The sequence below is a fragment of the Chiloscyllium punctatum genome, chromosome 1 (genome assembly GCF_047496795.1).
Source record: "Chiloscyllium punctatum isolate Juve2018m chromosome 1, sChiPun1.3, whole genome shotgun sequence".
Lineage (NCBI taxonomy): Eukaryota > Metazoa > Chordata > Chondrichthyes > Orectolobiformes > Hemiscylliidae > Chiloscyllium > Chiloscyllium punctatum.
In genome coordinates this window covers 49,749,746-49,774,364 of record NC_092739.1, presented here as the reverse complement: position 1 = coordinate 49,774,364, position 24,619 = coordinate 49,749,746, and the positions used below count along the sequence as shown (strand labels likewise).

General features: G+C 37.3%; 1 protein-coding gene across 11 annotated transcripts in view; it reads left to right on the top strand.

Annotated features, from left to right (window-relative positions):
* The window catches only part of LOC140463132 (prominin-1-A-like), a 277,560-nt gene extending 262,809 nt beyond the window's left edge, over window positions 1–14,751 (top strand). For 9 of the 11 annotated variants that reach the window (XR_011954618.1, XR_011954626.1, XR_011954624.1 and 6 more), the window contains 3 exons: window positions 1,873–1,962; window positions 9,352–9,396; window positions 13,738–14,751. Coding sequence is in view for 1 of the 11 variants with exons in the window: in XM_072557201.1 (XP_072413302.1) it covers window positions 9,352–9,373 (22 nt within the window). In the remaining 10 variants the exon portion in view is untranslated. Of the gene's footprint in view, window positions 1–1,872; window positions 1,963–9,351; window positions 9,397–13,737 lie in introns of those variants that run through there. The other 2 variants (XM_072557201.1, XM_072557325.1) reach the window with 2 other exon arrangements.
* Window positions 14,752–24,619: the final 9,868 nt, after the last annotated feature.

Sequence of the window (24,619 nt, the reverse complement as noted above, 5' to 3'; positions counted from 1 at the left end):
CAACATTTCAACTCCCCCTCCCACTCAGCCGAGGACATGGAGGTCCTGGGCCTCCTTCACCGCCGCTCCCTTACCACCCGACGCCTGGGGGAAGAATGCCTCATCTTCCACCTCGACACACTTCAACCCCAGGGCATCAATGTGGACTTCACCAGTTTCCTCATTTCCCCTCCCCCCACCTCACCCCAGTTCCAAACTTCCAGCTCAGCACTGTCCCCATGACTTGTCTTACCTGCCTATCTTCCCTTCCACCTATCCACTCCACCCTCTTCTCTGACCTATCACCTTCATCCCCACCCCCATTCAACCATTGTACTCATTGCTACCTTACCCCACCCTCCTCTCTGACCTATCACCTCCATCCCCACCCCCATTCACCTGTTGTCCTCTATGCTACTTTCTCCCCACCCCCACCCTCCTCTCATTTATCTCTCCACCTTGCAGGCACTCTGCCTCTATTCCTGATGAAGGGCTTTTGCCCAAAACGTCGATTTTCCTGCTCCTCGGATGCTGCCTGAACTGCTGTCCTTTTCCAGCACCACTCTCGTCTAGAATCTGGTTTCCAGCATCTGCAGTCCTTGTTTTTATCTGGTATATGATGCTCATCTGTCATGGACCATCTTCATACATCTACTGTAGTCCACCTGCAACTTTGCCTAGGTTGACCACTCTTTCTTGCTGCCCTTCACTTACCTTTTAGCAGAATACTGACATTTTCATTCCCGGATGTCACTTTTTAGTGTTCTTTTTGATCTTGCAATTTCAAATTATAATTAAGCACAATTGATGTAAATTAACAATATGCAAATATGATTAATTTTTTCTCATCCGTACTCTTGGTGTGAAAGAGAGATGAGAATTGCTGCTATCTTTTGGATCAGTTGCACATTTCAATAAAGTGAAACAGCTTTATTCATATAATTGCTATTGCCTTAATGTTAACTGACAACGACCTATTCTTACGCATTCAAATAAAATCTAAAATTAATTTCCATATTCACTATGGTTCACAACAATTTCCCTAACTACCAAGCTTTAAACTGATAGAAAAAAATAGCAGGATGTGTATTTGTGAATCATGCCTTTCTTAGTCCACATATTCTTAAAAGTAATTTGTTGAATGAAATGTAAAAGAAAGAATGAAATTGAAGAAAATCAAGGCTTCTGAATATGGTTCAACTGAAATGATGCAAAGTTCAGAACATGTTTTGGACTAAGTTATTTCAGTATAGTACCAAAAGTTGCAAGGTGGATCAACTCTTTGAACCAATGCATGTTCACATAGCATCAAATGGACAATATCTATAAAAATTGAATTAATCATCCTCTAGATTTGTTGGATTTACATGTACTAATTTTCATTACACAGGTTATTCTATCTCTAATGTGTAAGATGGTGATAGTTCATTTCAAAGAATGGGTGGTTGAAAGCATGTTTTGTGCCTTGTTTGAATGCGTAGTGATGCATGCTGTGTGTAAACACTGATAAACTATAATTAGTTTCTTAGTATATGCATATGTGTATGCTAAAGTTATTTTCATGAGATTTGTAGTGTTGCAAATTTTACTTCAGTTTAGTAATATTTAAATATTTTGAATGGACATTCAAAGGCAAACAAATGTTCTTTTAAAAACAATGTTATGTTTGAGAACTAAAGCATTGTTTATTTCTTTAAAAATACTTGAAAGTAAATTTTCCATTTTATAAAATATTGTGGTTCCTATTTGAATGAAGGGTGTTTGTTTTAAAGTAACAGATGCATGTTTTTATTTTAAGTGGCATGGTTTCAAAGCAAAGTATAACAAATAACTGTTTAACTGATGCAGTAAATATTCTGGCTTAATTGATTTTGGTTTTATTCACATCAATAGCACTCCTCCTTATGATACTTTGACCAGATTCCCCAGAGCTTCAGCTCCTCCAAAACTCTCTGGTTGGTGAGATACTCCTGGGTTGTTAAGGTACTAGATATACTATATTTTTCTCTTTTTGTTCAAAAGGAAATTATGGGATGCCATCACATAGAAAGAGAGAAGGATAGACCCACACCACCTTTACTGACCCTAAGATGCCCCAAAGCACTTCAGAACCAAATGTATGTTTTAAATGTAGTAATTCTTGTAATATAGGGATCATGACAACAAGCCTCTATAAACCACAAGGCAACTATGGCCAGATAATCTGATTTTAGTGATGTTGATTGTTATTTAAATATTAATCACAATGTTGTGGATAAATCACTATACCTGTCATACCACAGCATCATCTATGCACATTTGAGAAGGTACATGGAGCCTTGGTTTAACATTTCATTCAAAAGGTGATATAACAGTAAGGTGACACCTTACATAACAGTAAGGTGACACCTCCAAGAGTGCAGTACTCCCTCAGTAATTCACTGGAGTGTCAGCGGAGGTCTTTGTACTCAAGTCATGGACCTTGATTCCAATTCAGTTTTGGAATCAAGAGTGCTACCCCTTGTATCACAATTATTTTGAAAATTGGAATATTATTTCATTGAATGATATAAGCAACAAAACTACTTATTAAAACTCTCTTAATCTGATGAATTGTAGCTCTTCAGTTCATCTTCAGTTATAGAAACAGATTATACAGTACCTTCAGATTGTTCCACCAGCCAATGAGATCACAATTCATCTCTGCCTGAACCCTATTTACTTAGCTTTGTTCCATATGCAATAATAATTTACCAAATAGAAATCAACCCAAAAACCTCAACGACATAGCATCCACAGCCTTCTGGGGGAAAGTTTCCATTACCATCTGTGTGAAAACGTTCACCCTCATTTTACATTTGAATGACATGTTGTTTTGAAATCCCTCACCAGGGGAAATAGCTATCCTGTCATTTTTACATCAAATCCTGTAATAATTTTAAACACCTCAGTGAAATTACCACACAACCTTATGGACCAATGAAGGAGAATCTTTGATCAAAGCTTGACAAATGGAATTTAATATGGGGAAATGTGAGGTTGTTCACTTTGGCACGAAGAATAGAAAGGTAGGAACATGGGAGCAGAATTCGCCCATTCAGTCCCTCAAGCCTGTGCCACCATTCAGTGTGATCATGGGTGACCCTTTCAATGCCTTTGTCTCAAACATTCCATATCTCTTTGCGTTATTGATATTTAGAGTTCCGTACATCACTTCATTAAGCATACTCAATGACTGAGTTTCCACAGCTTTCTGGAATAGCAACTTCTGAAGATTCACAATCCTCTGAGTGAAAGAAATTCTCTTGATCTCAGTTGCAAATGGTTTTCCCCTTATTTTGAAATATTTCTCCTGGTTCTAGATTCCCAACCAGGGAAAACATGTTATCTACATCCATCTTATTTTTCCTCGAATATTTTCAAGTTTTAATAAGATCATCTTGCATTCTTTGAAACTCTAGTGTGTCACTTGATTCTTCGAACCTACCCTGCCATTCAATAAGATCACGGTTGATCTGAGTTTAACCTCAACTCTACACTCCTGCATGTCCTCATCTTTCATACTTTTGCTAATCAAGAATCTATCTGCCTCTTCCGTAAGAAATGTTTAAAGATGCTGCATTCACTATTTTTTGAGGAAGGGAATTCCAAAGACTTGTAAATCTCAGAGAAAAAACATGTTAACTCATCTGTTTTAAATGGGTGACCTTATGTTTTTAAACTATGAACTTTGGTTCAATTCTCCCATGAGAGTAAACATCCTTTTCACATCTACCTGATCAAGTCCTGTCAGAATTTTATGTATTTCAGTTAAGTCACCTTTGGTTCATCTGAACTCTAAACTATACAAGCCTAGCTTATCTAACTTTTTTCTCATAAGGCAAAATGCTTATTCCAGGTATAGATCTAGTAAGTCTTCACTGAAATGCTCCTAATGCATTAACATCTTTCTGTAAGTACAGTGACCAGTATCCTACACAGTACTCCAGATGTGGTCTCACCAATGGCATCTATAACTGAAGCATAACCTCCCTGCTCTTGCATTCAGTTCCACTTGCAATAAAATATAATGTTCCATTAGCTTTCATTACAGTTGGTCAGTAATATGATATTCAGGATTTCCTACAGGCCACTTTGGGAGGTATGGATGTTTGTTGGGCAGATGATGGTAAAGGGGAATCGGGGCAGAGAGAAGGAAGAGTTTTTTGTGTTATTCAAAGTTCCCTAAAGATTTAAAATAAAACTTGTATTACTTTAAACAAGTTTGAAGTAGAACATTTTATCTTAAAGTAGTTCATCACCTTTGCAAATGTCATTTTTATTATTTAAGACAGGAGCAATGGAAAAGTCAGTCACTGCATGTTTAATGTCAGTTGTGAGGGGTATTACTGGAATCTACTAAATCCCTCAAAAGTGGTCTGACAAAGCTCTGCCTGCTTAAAATGTACAATCCTTCTTCAACTAGTTTGTTAAAAGTTGTTACAAACTTCAAGCAGAACCTACACATTTCTGAGGAACCATAATCTTTCCTATTTTATTTTAGGGACAGCAAAGCCCATAATTGCTTTAACTTTAGCTTTTCTGGGCAACTTTATCATGCTTAAATAACATGTCTCAAATAGGTGACTTTGCATTTGGCAAATTCAACTTCTGCTAATTTACCTTCAAATCAACTTTTGTAGATAATATAATTGCGTAATCTTGGTTTATGAACCTTTGTAAGGTAACTGGTACATCAGTTGTTCCAAATGGCATAATCTTACATTGCAAAGGCCATCTAGGATTATGTAAGCAGACTTTACTTTAGGTAGAACTTGCTAGTAACTTTAAAAAAAAATTGATTTGCTTGCAACGTGCTAATTTTCAATCCTTATCAGTCCTCAAATCACGGAATTAGATTAAAGTCAATTTTGTTACAGCACTACCTTCTCTAATCAAACTAGAATCTTAGTGATTAATCAGATCTTGATATCATAATCAGGTCACCATTTTCGCTCTTGACCACCAGAGTATATATTCTAGTTGAGCAGCCTCTTTGTCATAATATTGTTTCAATAGATTTGTATGGCACATTCATTTATGTTTCCTTCTATCTGGGCATTATTTGCATGATTTATCTCATTTACTTTCTAACCATAATATACAAAATAAAGTCTAATAAACATAGCTTTCAGTAATCCACCTGATTAAGGTAACAGAGCTAATAGTTTACACCCAAGGTTTTACAGTTTGAGTTTCAGCTTTCTTATCTGCTCAGTTTTTTATTGCTTTTGGCAAACCTTGACATTCTGATGTTCCTGTACATGCTGTTCACATACTACTTTGAAACTTGAACAAATAGTGGAAGGGACTTCTTCTTGGGCTATAATTTTCTCTTTAATGAATTTGGGTGTCCCCTTTACTACATATCTAAAGAGATTGAAACCAGTTGACTTGTTAGAAGCTTCTCTAATGGCAAGCAGTAAAATTGAAATAGATTGAGATATGCAAGCCAATAAACTCTAATCATTGTTTCTAAAGTTGGATGTATCCTGAGACTGAGAGTGGCATGTGCATGATTTAATCTGCTTTCATCCTAAACTACACATTGACTCCTACAATATTTGTGATGCGAAACATAATCTCTGTAAAGGCTAAGCTCTCTTGATATCCCAGAGTTAGTGAAAAACGGAGTTAATCTTTTGATTGCTAACATTTTTTCCATAAAGGCTTGCCTTTGGAAATTGGATAGACAAATTCAGAATGATTGAAAGATAATGATACCCCTGTTTATGTTTGTATAACGATCCCACACAAGCTGCTCGAACCATACTGATCATCAAAACTAGGTAATAGAACCAATTGAGGTGGTTTAACTGATGAATCAAGGTGTGTCATCTGTCTTGTAGACTTAACCATATCTCCAAACAAGCCTGACCAATAAAAGTGCTTCACTATTTTAACCTGACTCTTCTTTGTTCCCAAATGACCATTTAGTCATGGCCAATGACCATCAAGATCTCGTGAGCAATTTTTAAAATATCCCTGCAGGAGGCTCCCAGAGGAATAATAACTTGATTGACAGATGTCCACTGATCATTGGCTTGACTCTGAAAAAGTTTTCACTTTCTCCTCTGTGTTGTTTTTTTCAGATAACTTTCAGTGACCTTTTCTGATTCTTTTTCAAAATAGGTTAGCTGAGGTTAGCTCCACAAACCAGGAATGCCACCTGGGCTTCAATCAAAGAAGTTCAGATAACTAACAGCTTCACTATTTTCAAGAATTTTACTTTCTTTTAAATTCCTAAAGAAAGTCCCATATAATCCATCATCTCAATTAATTCTACTTCATTCGATCTACTTTTTTGAGGTTGGATTGCAATTATTCCACAGATTAGATTAGATTCCCTACAGTGTGGAAACAAGGCCTTCAGCCCAACAAGTCCACACTGACCCTCCGAAGAGCAACCCACCTCCCTCTTGACTAATGCACCTAACACTATGGGCAATTTAACATGGCTAATTCACCTAGCCTGCACATCTTTGTGACTGTGGGAGGAAACTGGAGCACCAGAGGAAACCCATGCAGACACAGGGAGAATGTGCAATGTACTATTTCTTTATTAATCAAACCACCTCTCAAATAATATTTCTATGTCCCTGGCAAATTTTGAGTGGCATGATCAATGGCGAAGCAGTTGACAAAACCCGGTAAAAATGGAATATAAAATCTTATTTTCCCCATAAGGTTTTAACAGAGCATTCTGAACTTCACCAATGAGCAGCTACTACTTTTTTCCATATATTTGCATCTCATTATTAGCTAAAGTCATCTCATTTGACTGCTGCTCCCAATTCTCCTCACCTTCCCTGAAAAATCTAGATGTTGCTAATTCTTGGCTGAAAGTCAGAGTGCTTGCTTCTCTGGGTCTTCAGACACCTTTCTCTTCAGGACAATGCCCCTACATGCTTCATGAGTTATAATCCACAAGCCTTGGTAATGTTGATGTACAGTAGCAGAGATAGAGTTAATGGTGAGCGTGAGGTAGTGGAGAAGATGTTGACACCTACCCTTGTGGAAAGCAAAAGATCATTAAACTTCTCCCTGCACTGCTTTGAAGAAACATTATCTGAATTCTTACTTGCTTTAAAATTCTCTTTCTGTATCTCCCTTGCTACCCTCTTTCTCTGGAGTTCAAGCTCAGGCCTTTACATTTCTCCTTCTTTTTCACATTCCTTTGTAGATGCAACCTTTGGAAGGAATTAACTCCAGCTTGGAGCCTGTTCCACATTTACAGTACTCTAATGAGGATTAAAAAAAAACAAACAGCATGTAATGTAAACATCAATTATATTTTGAAGACCTTGAATATGACTTCCTTTATAAACCTTCTCCAATAAAAATAATTTAAGTATATCTCATCACTTAGAGACTTTCTCTTTGCATATGAAACTTTGTAGTATTTCTCATAAAAATTAAAATAGATATCAATTGCTGGCTTACCTTCCTTAATGGAAGCCTGATTAACCTTTAAAAATTATTTCTCATGAACTCAGGACATTACAATTTCTTTGCAGCCACTTTTCAAACATACTTTTTATTGTAATATAAAGCAACAAATTTATGATAGTAAGTTCCATAAACAGTAGTTTTCCAGTGGTAGTGGTTAGAAAAAAGATTGTCCCAATACCAGAAATGACACCTTTGCCTTTCTTTGAAATAGTGAAGTAGGTTTTTTTTTAAGCTAACTGAGAACAGTCATGTCTGAGTTTACCCAGCCCCTCTGTCAGTACTCCCATAGTACTACACTGGAGTGTATATTAAAGTCTCTAAAGTGAGTCTTCAACTTAGAGATAAGAGTACTTCCAACTGAATCACAATTACCAATATCAAATTTCTAATCTTACTATCTCCTCCAGAAATTCCCAATAGATTTTAATCACAATATAATGGAAAAGCATACCATTTCTTCCATATTGCTTAAGGTAAAATTAAGTGCATTTCACCCTGGAAGACAAGTCTAATTTCTCAGTTTAATATTGCTCATTTGAACATTCAGTAACAACAAATAAGATAAAAATATAAAATAACTGATAATCACTTTTTAGTGATGGTTATTAGACACTAAAACATCATTTTTAAAAATAAAGTTATTGCAATATTCATTCTCCTCTGAAGATCATTTGCAGTTCCATGAGCAGCAATAGGTACTTTATTAATTGTTTGAGAGATTCTGGATATATTTTATTTCATTAAAGCATTGCAATTTATGAAAAACTATCATTTGGAAGGTACATACTTTTTATCAGGTTTCACCACAGCTCTTTATTCTTTTCTTCCACACCACAACCCAAGACTGCAGTCACTGTGGTCAACAGGGCTGTTCTACATAGTTGACCTAGCTGGTTCACATTAACAAAAAAATGAATGTTACAGTTTAGGTTAAAATCTGGCATGAGAGAATCGATAATTGAAAGGCAAGGTCCTACGAAAAAGATTGTTTAGTTATTGATGTAAAATGAATATTGACACAGCTCTCATTGAAAAGTGGATGGAGTATCATTTAAAGGAGTCTGTGATGCCAATGGAGTCACAACATCAGAAAATGTTTTCCTATAAAGATTTCTGATGTCTAGACCTGTAATTGAATGAGGTAGACTGAATAAATGTTGATATTTCGATGTGATATTGCCAAGATACTGAATTTGATCACATATTGCCTCCGTACGCTGTATCAACAATGTTAGTAATAATTTATAAGTTGTGCTTAGTATTTTATTTAATGCCTTTGTACCAATAACATATATCACACCAGCTCAAAGAAAATATGTAACCAGTCATAAAGTGCTGCAAAAGAAAGCTGAATTTCATAATTTATAATTACTTGTGCAGGCTTGGCGGGCCAAAGGGCCTGTTCCTGTACTGCACTGTTCTTTGCATTATGAATAATTTATTGCTTTTTTCATTTTGAAATACACAGCCAGCAGTTGCCTGAGACAGATATTCCTAAAAAGCCTGACAAGATTCCCTTATCCCATATGAAGAATCAGTCTCTATTTCTTACCCAGTAGTGTTCACCCTTGCTGTGTGCTTTATCACCTTTTAGATTTCAGAACTGTGAAATGTTTGTGTTTTGTAAAGCTATGTAGTTTGTTGTATTCAAATTTGTTAGTACAAATGTTGAACAAAATTATATTTAGTATCTTATATTGTACAACTGCTATTGCTAATAAATATGTAGTACTAATGAAATATTAATGTAAATGTTAGAAATGAATAGAATATGCCACATTGAAAGAAATTCCTCACTATACTGAGCAAATACCATCGCTTATCTTTAAGATTAAATGGAATACCTATAATGTTGAAATTGTGTCTATGCTAACATTTTTTCATTTTTGTCTAAAATTGTAGCAGTATAGTGGAATACTGGTAGATGCATTGGGCAGCTTCTTGAAGGTAGGCTTCTTAACAGTGTTTTTAAAAATCATTTTGATATTTACAGAATCAAACTCCTGGTTTCTTCACAATGTTTGGATTCAATTTCTTTATCTGCATGCATCAGTGATTTCAGTCCCTGAGCATTTCTGCAAGAATTCCTTAAAACCAGAAGCTAGGAATTCTGTGGCAAGAAATTGATCTCCTGTCCACCATCTTTAAGGTACAAGTCAAAAGTGTTCTTGAAACCTCCCCACTTGTCTGGATGAGTGCAGGTCTGATGACACTGAATAAGCCTGACACCATCCAAGAATAAACAGTCCACTTGATTTGACAACTCCTTTCCAAACATTAAGTCACTCCAGGAATAGGCCATTCAGCCCCTTGAGCCTGTCATTTGGCAATAGTGTGTACTCTCTACAAAATCCATTGCAGAAACTCACCGAGGCTCCTGCAAAAGCATCTTTCAAATCCAGAATCTCTACCAAAAAGGCCAAGAGCAGCAGATGTATTGGAACTCATCATCTGTAAGCTCCCCTGCACATCATATACCATCCTAACTTGGGACTATGTTGCTCTCCTTCACTATTGTTGGGTAAAAATCTTGGGAATTCTATTTCTAACAACAATAAGGTGTTCTTACAACCTGAGGACTGAAGCAGTTCATGAAAGCAATGTACCACCACATGTGCAGTGTGATGGTCAGTAAATACTGGCCTACTTTTTTTGATCTTTTATCCTGCACCAGGCTGAGAGGTTCTTTTGCTTCAGTTTATGTTTTAAACTGTGAAAATTACTATTTCAAACTTATAATGAAGACATTTGAAAGAAAACAAATCTATACTTATAGCTTTCATAGAATAGAATCATAGAATCCCTGCAGAGTAGAAACAGGCCCTTTGGCCCAACACCGACCCTCCGAAGGGTCACCCAAGATGCAAATTCATTCTGTCAAATTATTTTTGTAAAAGAAGAAAAAGCTCCCAGAATAAAATATGTTTATTTTTGTTTCAATCTTTCCAGTTTAGTTTTGTTTCAAATATTGTTTTGTTTTAATAATATTGCTTACAGATTTTCATCTTTAGGAGATTGACACAACCATATTGTTATTGTTGTACTTCACTATAATTCTTCATTCACCAAATACTTAAGTGAATCAACTGAATTGAATATTTTTTAAGCTAATAAAACCTTATAAAATATTTGAAGCTATTTAGTAAAAACAGATGTATATTTGGGGCATTAAGGTTCCACGTGAGTAACTTTGAATCTTCTAACCCCATCATTATGTCCTTTTTTTTTGATAAGTTGTCATATCAAAATTATTGTAGAAAATAAAATAATTCATGGTGTAGGGGATAATATTTTAGTATAGATAGATGACAGGAAGCAGAGAATAGGCACAAATGGGTCATTTTCTGATTGGTAAGATGTACTGAGTAGTGTGCTGGCACCTCAAGCTTTATCAATTTATAAAATGAATTGGATAAAGGGGTCAAAAAGGTATGGTTGCTAAATTTGCTGATGTCTCAAAGATCGGTAGAAAGTAAGTTATGAAGAAGACGAAAGCAGATTATATAGAATGTGGATAGTTTAAGTGAGTGTCAAAAATCTGGCACATGTATGTAGTGTGGGAAAAAGAGAAATTGTTCATTTTGACAAAGAATAAAAAAAAGTATGTTATCGAAATGGTAATAGAATGCAGAGCTCTGAGCTACAGAGGGATCTAGGTGTACCTATGCATGAGTCCTAAAAGTCTGCAGTTAACCATAAGATCTTAGATATAGGAGCAGAATTAGGCCATTCAGCCCATCAAGTCTGCTCCACTATTTGATCATGGCTGATATTTTTCTCAGCTCCATTCTCCTGCCTGCTTCCAGTAACCCTTGATCCATTTGCTAATCAAGAATTTATATATTTCTATCTTAAATAACTTGGCTTCTACATTCTTCTGTGGCAATAAAAACCATCCTCTGGCTGAAGAAATTCCTCCTCATTTCAGTTTTAAAGGTTGTCCCATCATTTTGAGACTGTGCCCCTAGGTATTAGTCTCTCCGACTGGTGGAAACATCTACTTCACATCCACCCTATCCAGGCCTCCCAGTATTCTGTAAGCTTGAGTCAGATGCCCCTTATTCCTTATCCTTATTCTTCTAAACTCCAAAGAGGACAGATCCACTGAACCACTCCTCATATGACATCTCCTTCATTCCAGGGATCATTCTTGTAAATCACCTGAGGACCCTCTCCAACATCAGTACATACTTCCTTAGATATGGGTCGCAAATGGGATCTGACCAGTGCCTTATACTGCCTCATCTTTTCTTACTTATACTGTAGTCCTCTTGAAATGAATGCTAACATTACATTTGCCTTCCTAATTGCCAACTGAACTGCATATTAACCTTAGTTAACCTTATCAGAATCCTGAACTAGGACACCCAAGTCCTATTGTGCTTCAGATTTCTGAAGTCTTTCCCCATAAATCAAAAATCACATCATTTAGATAATAGTCTATACCTTTACTCTTTCTACTAAAAGTGCACACGTTCCCACTGAAATCCATCTGCCACATCTTTGCCTAATCGCCTAGTATGTACAAATCCTTCTGCAGCCTCCCGGCTTTCTCAACACTACCTGTCCCTCCACCTATCTTAGTGTCATCTGCAAACTTAACAATAATGACCTCAGTTCCTTCATCCAGATCATTAATGTATAATGTGATCCCAACATTGACCCTTGTGGAATTCTACAAGTCACCAGCTGCCATCCTGAAAAAGACTCCTGCCTTCTGCCTGTCAGCCAGTCCTCTATCCATGCCAATATTTTGTCCACAACACTATGGGCTTTTATCTTATTTAACAGTCTCCTGCACAGCACCTTGTCAAAGGCCTTCTAGAAATCCAAATATCTCACATCCGCTGGCTCTGTTTTGTCTAACTTACTCATTACCTCCTCAGAGAATATTAATAGATTTTTCAGGCATGACCTGGCCTTGATGAAACCATATTGACTCAGGCCTATTTTACAATGCACTTCCAAGTCCATGTTTCCCTAATCATGGACTCTAAAATCTTGCAGAGCTGATAAAATGTGGAGCTGGAAAAAGCACAGCAGGTCAGGTAGCATCAGAAGAGCAGGAGAGTTGAAGTTTCAGGCAAGACCCTTCTTCAATACTTTGTTGTAGAAGTATGTTTTCTCCCACTCACACCTTTCCATAACGCACTTAAATCACAACTCAATCTTTTCTTTAAAGAGCCATATCTGCAAGTTCAATGTTCAATGTTTTATGATTGGTATAAAGTCAGTGCTGGAAGAATTCTAGTCAATCTGTTTGGGAAGGTTTTTCCTTTATCACAATTAAATAGTGGCCATAACTGTTCACACTACTCCAAATGCAGTCTAACCAAATTTTGCACAAGTTCAATCTTTCAGTTCATTCCCTGAAAAATGAATACCAGTGATATTTTAATCACCTTATTGACCAATGTTGCTACTTTTGCACTCAGATCCCCCATCCTCTGCTGCATTTAGGTTTATTTTCCTATGAATACATATTCCCCTTATTCTACCAAGTAAATATGCTACCACCTGCTTATCTATGTTCATGTCTCCCAGCCTGCTGCAAGTTTAATAAAATACCTTTTGGGATTGAGAAACCAAACCTAGCCAGATCAACTGTTTATACTCCATCATACTCACAGAAGGAACCTTGAAAATACCTTGAACCCGTTTTTAGTATGTTCAGAATTCTATAATGTATAAATTATGACTTCTGGTTAGATTAGTATTTGAACAAAATAGATTATATAGCTTTCATTATTTTTCTTATATTGAAAAAATCTGTTTGTAAACATTTTGATCTACATAGCTTATCATAATTTCTAGTTTTGATATTCTTAAATGTTATTAACTCAATTTTATAACACAGTAATAATCAACTCCAGCACTGGGACTTGGAAATGATCCAGGCAAGAGGTTCCCAAATCTGGATTGAAAATGCAGCTCCAAATATCTGTGTCTATGTTTGCATATGAACTTTGCAGACAAACTAATCCATTGTCAATTGTGAGTTTTATTTAGGAAACAGATATTGGTGGACCAGAGTACTCAACAATTAGCTTATCTCCTCTGAATTAATAAATGCCTTGAGCAAGTTAAATTTGAAACTTGTGTGAAATATGCTAATGTAGGGAAATAATTCACTTTCATACTACAATAGCTTCAGTTCTTCAATGAACAACTGCTCTCAAATTTGATATAATTCAGCCCAGTGTCAAGGAGGCGTAATTACATAATTTGGGTATGACATGTTAACTTTCTTTAAATTTTATATCTCTGTTCCTTTCTTGCCATCAACAGAAGAACCATCATACATTTTAGTGGGTGCTGCAACCAATAGACATCTGTATATACCTTGCAGAAAAGGCCTTCAGATGCATCGGCCCCAGTGCATAATGCACTTTATTATTCTCTTTGTTAATGTATATTCTGAATAAACAGTTGAACACTTGGAAAGTCTTTTTTCATTTCTGCAGTTCACTATCCTACATCTTAGTATCTCAAAATGTTAAATCGTAATGCTACTTTTCGCTCACACTTTATCTTAGCATTTTCTTTTTACTATTTCATTTTGTTTTATGAAAAATGTAAACTTTGTAAACAGTTTTCATTTCTTCTTTATTCTGCATATTGTGTATTATAAGGTTATTGAATTAATCATTCTTGTAATTCTTAATGTAGTTTATTTTGCATACTGTTAATCACGTTAAAAATTTTGTCTATGTGGAAAATTAATTTAGCAATTCTTAAGTGCAACAATATACTTGATAATTCTGAATGCTAACTACAGTTGGTGGATTTGTACTTCACTATTGTCTGGCTAGCTGTTCAAACTAATGATGGGAATTTTGGCATGGGGAAGAATAGTTTATTACAGTTTAACATGTCTTTTGTTAAATGAGATGCAAATTTTGAGAGTTTGCAATAGTAAATAATGAGCTATTATACAAGAAAACAAAATTACTTTTCTAAATTAGATGGTATCTTTAATCATTTTATTTGAAGATGTATATGCTACAATTAATGCAGAATATTGTAGTGATATTGGTTAGATTATTGAAAATACTGAACTACTGCCACAATCTAATAATCATATGCACCATTTCATATTCAAGGTGCACAATATTCAAAGCATTTAAACACAACTTTTTTTCTGGCAGTGTGTCATTTGGGCTCTGTCATTGTTGAGTAGAATGTGCAAATACTATATACTTTAGTCACAACTTTTTTAGAATTGAATTTGTAAATATGTTCACAGTTATAGATTTATGGGATCTTCTATTTTGAATATTCAATAAAATGTCTTGGATACCACGTATTTTGTTGATTGTACTTTCCAAAAAGAACATGCCTAGAAATGTTTTGAGTGTTTCATTTTGAAGAAGCACTTCACAATAATTTGTAATTGTACCTTCCAGACTACAAGCTTAAAAAAAATTGCTAGACCTGTTTATTTTTCAATTCACTGCTATTCTTCAGTCTGACGCCAAAAACCCCACTCCTAATAAGTTCGCCTGTATGACACATTTTCACTTAAAAACAAAAGCTTGAATATTCCTATTTTCCATTCCTTTGGTCACTTTGCTTGTGTGCCAGGTGTTGGAATTCTGTAAAAGGAAACCTTGAGTACTTTCCATTCTCATCTCACTTTTGCTGAAAAGCTGTGGTTAAGGTATAAGCAAAATTGTAAATTCACCACTAATGATGTCAAATATGTTACACCACACTTGGCAACCTATATGAATATTTAATTTTACTTAGACACAAAGCATTTTGTACAAATTTCTGCTGTAATTTTAAAATATGGAAATCCATGCTTAACCCAAAAATATTACTTATGTTTTGAAACCTAACAATGTGACTAACTATTAAAAGTAATCCTATTTTGATGAGTGTAAAGATCATTTTTTATTCTTGGAGTGTGACAATGCAGTAAGGCTACACTTGTGCCCATTTCTAGTTTCCCTGAGAAGGTAGTAGCATGCTGTTTTTTTGAACCATCACAATTCTTATGATGGTATTGGGCAGCAGATTCCAGGATATAGACCAGTGTTGGTTTCACGTGCTAACTTAGGATGGTGTATGACTTGGAAGTGATGTTCACACACGTAGCTGTCGTTTGTCTTTGTTGATGATAGTGGTTGAGCTTGAAGATGCTGTTGAAGTAATTCTTAATGCACCTCATGCCATCCTTAAATGAATAAGTTATTTCATAGATTACTTGCCTGCTTTGTTCTGTTTAGACAATTGAATTACAAACACTGCACAGCCTTTTTCATATTAAATGTTTCTTTAGGGATATCCCAAAAAGCCATTTGGTTTCCTCCAGGGCATGCACTCAGTCCTTTCATCCAAAATGTCCTGTCAGGAAACTCTGTACATGATGACAGACATACAAAGATCATGTAGTTAAACCAATGCATTGTTGTTGATTTGGGTAGACTTTCACAAGGTTGAAAACATGTTCACAGCCTTTGGAACAGCTGGTACAAATAAAATGCTCAGCACCAAGACTATTAGAGAGGGAAACATTTTTGTTAGGTTTCTGGGGAGCAGCATTAAGATCCAGGGTTACTGAACTGGTTGATACATGCTAGTTTTGAAACAAAGTGACTTTACCTGATGAAGAAGCACCGTGAAAGCCTGTGATTTCAAATGAATCTGGTGGACTGTAACCTGGTGTTGTGTGAATACTAACTTTGTCCAACCTAGTCCAACACCACAGTTTTGAAACAGTCACAGATAAGCATCAGCTGGTGCAGATATGGTGGGTCAAATGGTCTTTCATGTGTGCTGTAACTGTTCAGTGATTTCCAATGAATCCTAGATTAGTTAAGGCACAGGAAGCGACCATTCAATCTACCATTTCTATTCTGAATGTCTGAAGGAGCAATTTCTCCAATCCTCAAACAAACCATGCCAAATAAATTGCTGCCAAATGAAGGATAATTAGAAAGAGGATGAGAAACAATATACATAAGGTCATCAAGGAGTGTTTAAATGAATATCAAAATAAAGTAAGGCTAAAAATGTAGTGGGGTGCAAAGATTGCTCCAAAGATGAACAAGAACCATATGACCAGGTGTTTTAGCCAACTTAACCTGTTGTACCATTCAGTGTGATTGTAACCTAACTCTGTAATAGCTAAGGATGAATAATGTGTGGAAAATGGATCATTAATATTGTACAAATTGTAAAATCAAAGGAGAAGTGATACTTGATCATGGATTGAGCACTTACAGACTCCTTGAGCAAGCACTAATATATAATGGTGTATGTTGGAAATTACAGAGTCTGTTTCTGGGGCAATTTCAGTAGTTATGAGAAAGCTAGGATGAGTGACAATACAAGGTGACCCCTGTATCCGTGGAATCGTTTTTCAAGGTTTTAGTTACCTTTGGTTTACAACAGGCCCGAAGATATTATAGGGAACCTTCTGGAACCAGGGACCAGGGGGCTGCCAGGAAGGTAAATTTCCCATAGACGTGAATGGGTTCGCTTCTATCTGTAGTTTCGGGCTCCTGATATGTTTAGGAACGTATCACCTGTAGGGGCCTAATAAATATACTGTCAATGATTTCAAGAGAGAGAGAAAATATGAACCAAGCAATTCAGACCTATTGTTGATTAATGATAACAGCTAAAAATAACAGATATCATTCTAGAAAGTGGAACTTTCTAAGGAGAAGGGAAAGGCAAAGAGTGATACATCTCAAAAACTCAACTTTAAGGATATCACAAGTAAATGGTATAATTGTCAATAATATAATTTCATGTGGAAAGTCTTTAACAAGGTCTCAAAAGAGAGCTCATTAGTAATAAAAGTCATGGGAATCCAGAATAGAAAATCGGACTGCTTAAGCATTTGGATTTTCAACTGGTATTTGTTGTTGCTATAGTGATAATTTTCAGGGGAAAGGACGTAAGAACTAAGAGCAGGAGTAGGCCGTCTCTGCCATTCAATAAGATCATTTTTGTAACCTCAGCTTCACTTACCCACCCTCTCACTATAACCCTAAATTCCTTTATTGTTCAAAAAAAATCTTAACTTTAAAGACAGGTACTGAAGTAGCGTCAACTACTTCACTGGGCAGGGAATTCCATAGATTCACAATCCTCTGGGTGAAGAAATTCCTTCTCAATTCATTGGAGAAAAGAAGGTTTAAGGGTGACTTGATAGATGTGTACAAGATGATTAGGGTTTAGATAGGGTTGACCGTGAGAACCTTTTTCCAAGTATGGAGTCAGCTATTACAAGGGGGCATAGCTTTAAATTAAGGGGTGGTAGGTATAGGACAGATGTTAAGGGTAGGTTCTTTACTCAGCGAGTCGTGAGTTCATGGAATGCCCTGCCAGTAGCAGTGGTGGACTCTCCCTCTTTATGGGCATTTAAGCGGGCATTAGATCGGTATATGGAGGATAGTGGGCTAGTGTAGGTTAGGTGGGCTTGGATCGGCGCAACATTGAGGGCCAAAGGGCCTGTACTGTGCTGTATTCTTCTATGTTCTATGTAAATCTGCCCCCCTTAATTTTGAGGCTATGCCCTCTTGTCCTAGTTTTACCTGCCAGTGGAAACATCCTCTCTACATCTATCTTATCTACTCCCTTCGTAATTTTATACGTTTATATAAGATCCCTCCTCATTCTTCAAACTTCCAATAAATATAATCCCAGTCTACTCAGTCTCTCCTCATAAGTCGACTCCTCAACTCCAGAATCAGTAAACTTTCTCTGCACCCCTTCTCCAGTACATCCTCTCTCAAGTAAGGATGTACAAAACTGCATGCAGTACTCCAGGTATGACCTCACCAACACCCTATATAGCCACAATATAACCTCCCTACTTTTAAAATCAAGCCCTATAGAAATGAAGGACAAAATTCCATTTGTCTTCCTAATTACCTGTGTAGCTGCAGACCAACCTTCTGTGATTCATGCACAAAGACACCCAGGTCCCTCTGCGTAGCAGGATTGGATTAGCCTCTGGAAATCTAGTCAATACATCCATTATTGTTAACAAATACTGATTCCCACTTTTTGTTTGAGGTAGGGGACCTACGCAATTAGTGAAGACTCTTGTAAAAGGTTCACTAATTGCAGGAATAGACATTAAAGGTGCAGGTTTTATTACTGCCTATGGTTTTCCAATTACCTGACATGTATATGGCAAAATCAACTACATTCTTATGTAGTCCAGGTCAGTAAAAATGTCTTTATATTTTAACCTGTGTTTTCCTCACTCCTAAATGACCCCCAAGTGGTAGCTCATGTGCCACTTGCAACACCATCTTTCTATACACCACTGGCAATACAATTTGATGAATTTCTGCCCATTTCTCACCTGCCTGAATATGTGATGGTCTCAATTTCCTCATTAAGACATCATTTTTAAAGTAATAACATTCAGGGATACGTTCTGATTCATTTTCTATGTATGCCTTTTGATACATTGGCCTTAAGTTTTCATCTTTCTGCTGTAAATCAATTCATTTCTCTGAGCTAAAGATGTCTGCATTGCCGTTATTTGCTCCTGGGTTGTGCCAACCAGCTGATCAAACAGGGTTTCTGCTAATTCCACTTCAACTTGCTTATCTGTACTGTTTGATCTCTCCTGTTTCAGCTGATGACTTTGTGACCTCATTACCACGCAATCAGGAAACATTCCAGGATACGTGTCCTGCAATTGTTCAGTTGTCTGCGTTTCCACTGGCTTTTCAACCAGAGTAGGCAGCGTTCCTACCGGTGAATCACCGTATCATTAGCAAAACAAATTGTATTCCTGGAACTGAGAGTTCGTCCAGTACTCCTACCACAAATCCTCCACTCTTCTCTAGACGCTGTAACCTCATGTTACATAATTTTGTCTCATCGTGAATTCCCCTTACTAGTATCTTTTCTAGTATTAGTCCTTCAGAGGTACATATCTCCTCATCTTTCAGCAGCACAGACTGAGGGGACCCTGTGGCTCTTAATATTGTAACCTCTTTATCTGCTGCTCCTGGCCTTTGCAAGTAAATTTTACCTTTGCAGGTATATGGTTTAAAAAGATCTGGCACTTCCTCCTCAACCAACCTTCAACCAGCTTGTACCTTCTGGTGCAGCTTTTAGCCTCCGTTGTGCTTTCTGTTCCCAGTCCAACAAAATTCACCGGCTTATCCTGTTTTCCTTCATCGGGCTTCTCAGCGCTTCTCCTAACCCACCAACACTGTGATTTCATGTGGCCTATTTTATTGCAGTAACTTCTCTGTCCCCTTCAAGGATTTCCTATTTACCTTGTGGTAGGTGATCCTTATGATCTTCACCGAGATCTACCTTTCTCTTTCCACGTGAGGATTTCTCTTTTCCCCAATTTCTATCCCTCATGGATTGAAATTGATTCTGGAAGCCAAACTTTGCTTTCTAGACCAACTCATAATCATCAGCCAGTTCACCTGCTAATCTTGCCATTTTAACTTTATGCTCTTCCAAATGAGCTCTCACTAGTTCATGAAGTGAATTTTAGAAGTCCTGTCCAAGTGCCAATTTCTGAAGTTCAAACACTTTTTTCTCTCTCTCTTTTGCTAAAGCCATTCATTCTTTTTCCTCTGCTTTTAAATGTAAATCAAACTGTTTCATTTCTGTTGCCCTTTCCTTGCCTTTTGCCTCTAACTCAAGCTGCTTCATTTTCAGTTAAACTTCAGCCATTTCTAAAGATTCCGATGGTGTTTCCAGTAAACTTAATTACAGCAGTAGTTCAGCATTTATCTCTCCTTTCCTCACGGTAGGAGGCAGCTCCAACCCCAGGTTGTCTGCTAATTCCCACAGCTTGACCTTAACCACCTTTTGTAAAACCCCCAAGGTCACTTATTCCACCCCCAGAAAACTTTTGATGACTGAAATAGTCATTGCTATCTCAAGCACTGTTTAAACCAACCAAAATCAGCACCCAGAACAAAAGATGCTAACACCTACTACTTGCTATTTTTGAGTCCAACAACTAATCCCAATTTGGAACTATGGAACAAATCCTGCAAAGCGCCCTGAGTCTGTTATAGACCAGGCCAGATCCCCTCAAAACATTTCAAGAGGTAGCCCAGACCCTAACTTTGCTATTTGATTTAAGCAAGTGTAAAGTGGATATTCTAGGAGAGAATTAGCTGGTCAAACTACTTAGTTTTAAACAAACAAAATTTAATCACAAGATTACTGAATAAACCACAAAAACAAAAGAAAGCAGAGTACCAAATAACCTATTCTATCCAAAACTCCAACAGACTATCCCAACATAGTGATGCTGTTCCAATATACTTGCAACAATCCCCATAAACACCCCTTGGCACAAAAGGTAAAATCAAACAAGTTCTTACAGGAAAGAAGTTAGAGAGCTGATCTTCACTACACACACTGCTGCATCAAAACCAAGCCAAAGAATAGCTGAGCTGCGAGAAAGGGTCACTCCCCTTTCATTATCCAAGTGGGTTACTTTTAATCTTGAAAGGCTTCTGACTGAGGCAGTATCTGTTAGCTGTAAACAAATTGGCCCTAAAATCCATCCAACGTTAGACTTTTTGGACCCTGTGTCATTTACAAACTCTCTGAAAAAACCCAAGGGCAGCCTAACCTTGTGAAAGGAACAGCTGCATCACACTAATTATCTAGCTTTTCTTCATTGATAATAGACTCATGCATCTTCCCCACTACAGAAGCTAAGCTAACCAATCTATAATTCCCTATCTTTTGTCTACCACCCTTTTTAAATAGTGGCATAACATTTGCTGTTTTCTAATCTACTGGAACTGCCCCAGAGTCCAGTGAATTTTGGAAAATTACAAGTGCACTTGCTATTTCTCCCACCATCTCTTTTACTACCCTGAGATGCATTCCATCAGGGCCAGGAGACTTGTCAATCCTTAGCTCCATTAGCTTGCCCAACACTATCTCTTCTGTGAACATAATTGTTTCCAGGTCCTCACCTACTTTTGTTTCTTTGTCAATTACTGGCATGTTATTCATGTCCTCCACTGTGTAGACCAACACAAAATACCTATTTAAAGCCACGGCCATTTCCTTATATCCCATGACTAAATGCCCCTTCTCATCCTCTAAAGGACTAAGGTTTACTTTAGCCATTCTTTTTCATTTTATAAATTTATAGAAATGTTTGCTATCTGTCTTTATATTCTGTGCTAGTTTTTTCTTGTGTTCTATCTGACTTTATAGCTCTTTTTTGTGGCTTTCTGTCGACCTTTAAAGCTTTCCCAATCTTCTAGTTTCCCACTGATCTTAGCCACTTTGCGTTCTTTTTCAATTTGATAGTCTCCCTTATTTCCTTAGAGACAAAAAAAACTGCAGACTCTGGAATCCAAAATAGACAGGCAGAAGACTGGAAGAACACAGCAAGCCAGGCAGCATCAGGACGTGGAGAAGTCAACGTTTCGGGTGTAACCCTTCACCCAAAACATCAACTTCTTCACCTCCTCATGTTGCCTGGCTTGCTGTGTTCTTCCAGCCTCCTGCCTGTCCCATATTTCCTTCGATACCCATGGCAGATTGCCCCTTTTCTTACAATCCTTCCTTTTCACTGTAATATGCTTTAGTTGAGCACTTTGTAAAATTGCTTTGAATGCCATCCACTGCTCATCAACTACCGCACCACAAAGTTTTTGTTTTCAGTCTACTTTAGCCAACTCCTCCTTCATCCCACTGTAGTCTCCCTTGTTTAAGCACAGGACCCTGGTATTGGATTTTATCTTCAGACTCTCCATCTGTTCTCTAAATTCAACCATACTGTGATCGCTCCTTCCATGACGATCCCTAACTATGAGATCATTAATTATTGCTGATGTGGAGATGCCGGTGTTGGACTGGGGTGTACAAAGTTAAAAGTCACACAACATCAGGTTATAGTCCAACAGGTTTAACTGGAAGCTTTCGGAGCGCTGCTCCTTCATCAGGTAATTGTGGAGTACATAAATGTAAGAGAATTTATAGCTAAAGTTTACAGTGTGATATAACTGAAATTATACATTGAAAAATACCTTGATTGTTTTATAAGTCTGTCATCTGTTAGAATGACCATGATAGTTTCACTTCTTTCATATGTAAATCACAAAACTTTTTTTAAAAGTTACATTCTCAGGTTAACTGTAACAATTCGTGTCAGGCCAGATAAGATATTGAAGGTGTTAGTCCCCTGTGTTCTGTTGTCTGTGCCATAATGTTTAGACTGATTCTAATCTAAAAAATGAGTTAACAGAATCTTACATGGATTCATGCAGTTTTTGAGCAAAGTATAATGTAACTCTATAAGTACAAACTTACCCCACAAATATATATATATGTGTGTGTGTGTGTGTGTACGTGCGTGTGCACTTGCTTGCGCATCTGGGGTGGGGGAGTTTGAGTGTGTGAGGGATTGTGTATATTAGTGTGTGAGAGAGTGTAAAAGGGTCTAAGTCTGTGAGAGGATGAGAGACATAAATTATCAAGGTAATTTCAATGTATAATTTCAGTTACGTCACACTGTAAACTTTTGCTATAAATTCTGTGTCTTACAATTGTGTACTCCACAACCACCTGATGAAGGAGCAGTGCTCTGAAAGCTAGTGCTTCCAATTAAACCTGTTGGACCATAACCTGTTGTTGTGTGATTTTTAAATTAATTATTCCTGTATCAATACACAGGGCTAGATCTAAGATAGCTTGTTCCCTCGTCGGTTCCATTATGTATTGTTAAAGAAAATAATTGCAGATAATTCAACAAACTCCTCCTCAAGGCTACCCTGACCGAGCTGGTTCGACCAATCAACATGTAAATTGAAATCCCCCATGATAATTGCTGTACCATTTTTACAGGTATTGGGTATTTCTTTGTTTATTGCCCGCCCCAGTGTGATGTTACTATTTGGTGGCCTATAGACTACGCCTATCAGTGAGTTTTCTTCTTAGAATTTCTAATTTCCACCTAAATGGATTTAACCTCATTCTCCATATAACCTATGTTATCTCTCAGCACTGCCCTGATGAATATCAGAGCTATCCCACTTCCCTTACCTTCCTGACTGTCCTTCCAAATACTCTGATGCCCCTTGATAGTTAAATCACAGTTGTGACCATCCTGTAACCATGTGTCTGTAATGGCTAACAAGTCATATTTATTTGTGATGATTTGTGCCATTAACTCATCCTGCATACATGCTAACCTCTGCATACCTTTTTATTTACCACCATACATCCTGTCATTTTCCCTTTCCCTTCCACCCAACTCACTAGTTTAAAGTCCTAGTGTCCACCCTATTTATCCTTTTTACTAGAACACTGGTTCCGGATCGGTTCAGGTGGAGACCGTCTCATCAGTAGAGATCCCTCTTTTCCAAAAATGATGTCAATGCCACATGAGATGGAACCCCTCTTTCCCATACTTTAGCCACATGTTCACTTCCCTAATTTTCTTATCCCCAAGCCAGTTTGCACATGGCTTGGGTAGTAATCCGAAGATTATAACCCTTGAAGACCTATTCCTTAATTTCATTCCGAGTGCTTGATAATCCCCAAGCAAGTCTTCCTTCCTAGCCTTGCCTATATTGTTTGTCTCCATGTGGACGATAAGTGGATCCTCCCCCTTCCTGCTCCAATATCTTTTTAAGCCAGTCAGAGAAGTCCTGCACCCTGGCATCGGGCAGGCAACACACCATGCGGGACTCCTGACCCGGCTTGCATAGGATACTATCTACCCCCCCCCCCGCCCCCCACTAATTACAGAATCCCCTATTACTACCACTTTCATTTTTTCTCCCCCCTCTTGAGTGACCTTCCACACCATGGTACCATGGTCACATGGCTCATTCTCCCCACAACCTTTTTCCTCAACCACACAGGGAGCGAGTACCTCATACCTTGGACAAGTTCAAGAGCTGTGGCTCCTTTGTTCTTGAACTCAGGATCCTTCTACCTGCCTCACTTGCAATCACACCCTGTTGTTCCTGATCACTGACTGAATTTAAATTACTACTCCACTATGCTCTTTTTCATAGTGCCATAAGATCGCTGGTTGGATTCTTGTCGTTTCTCATCTGCATTGATTTTTGAGATGCATTGAACTGTTAAATTGTTAAATATACAGGCAATATTAAAAGACAGCAATGAGGATAAAGGATTCTTTGAAAAAATGTTTTAGAACAAGTGGGCTTGCCAAATTGCATGA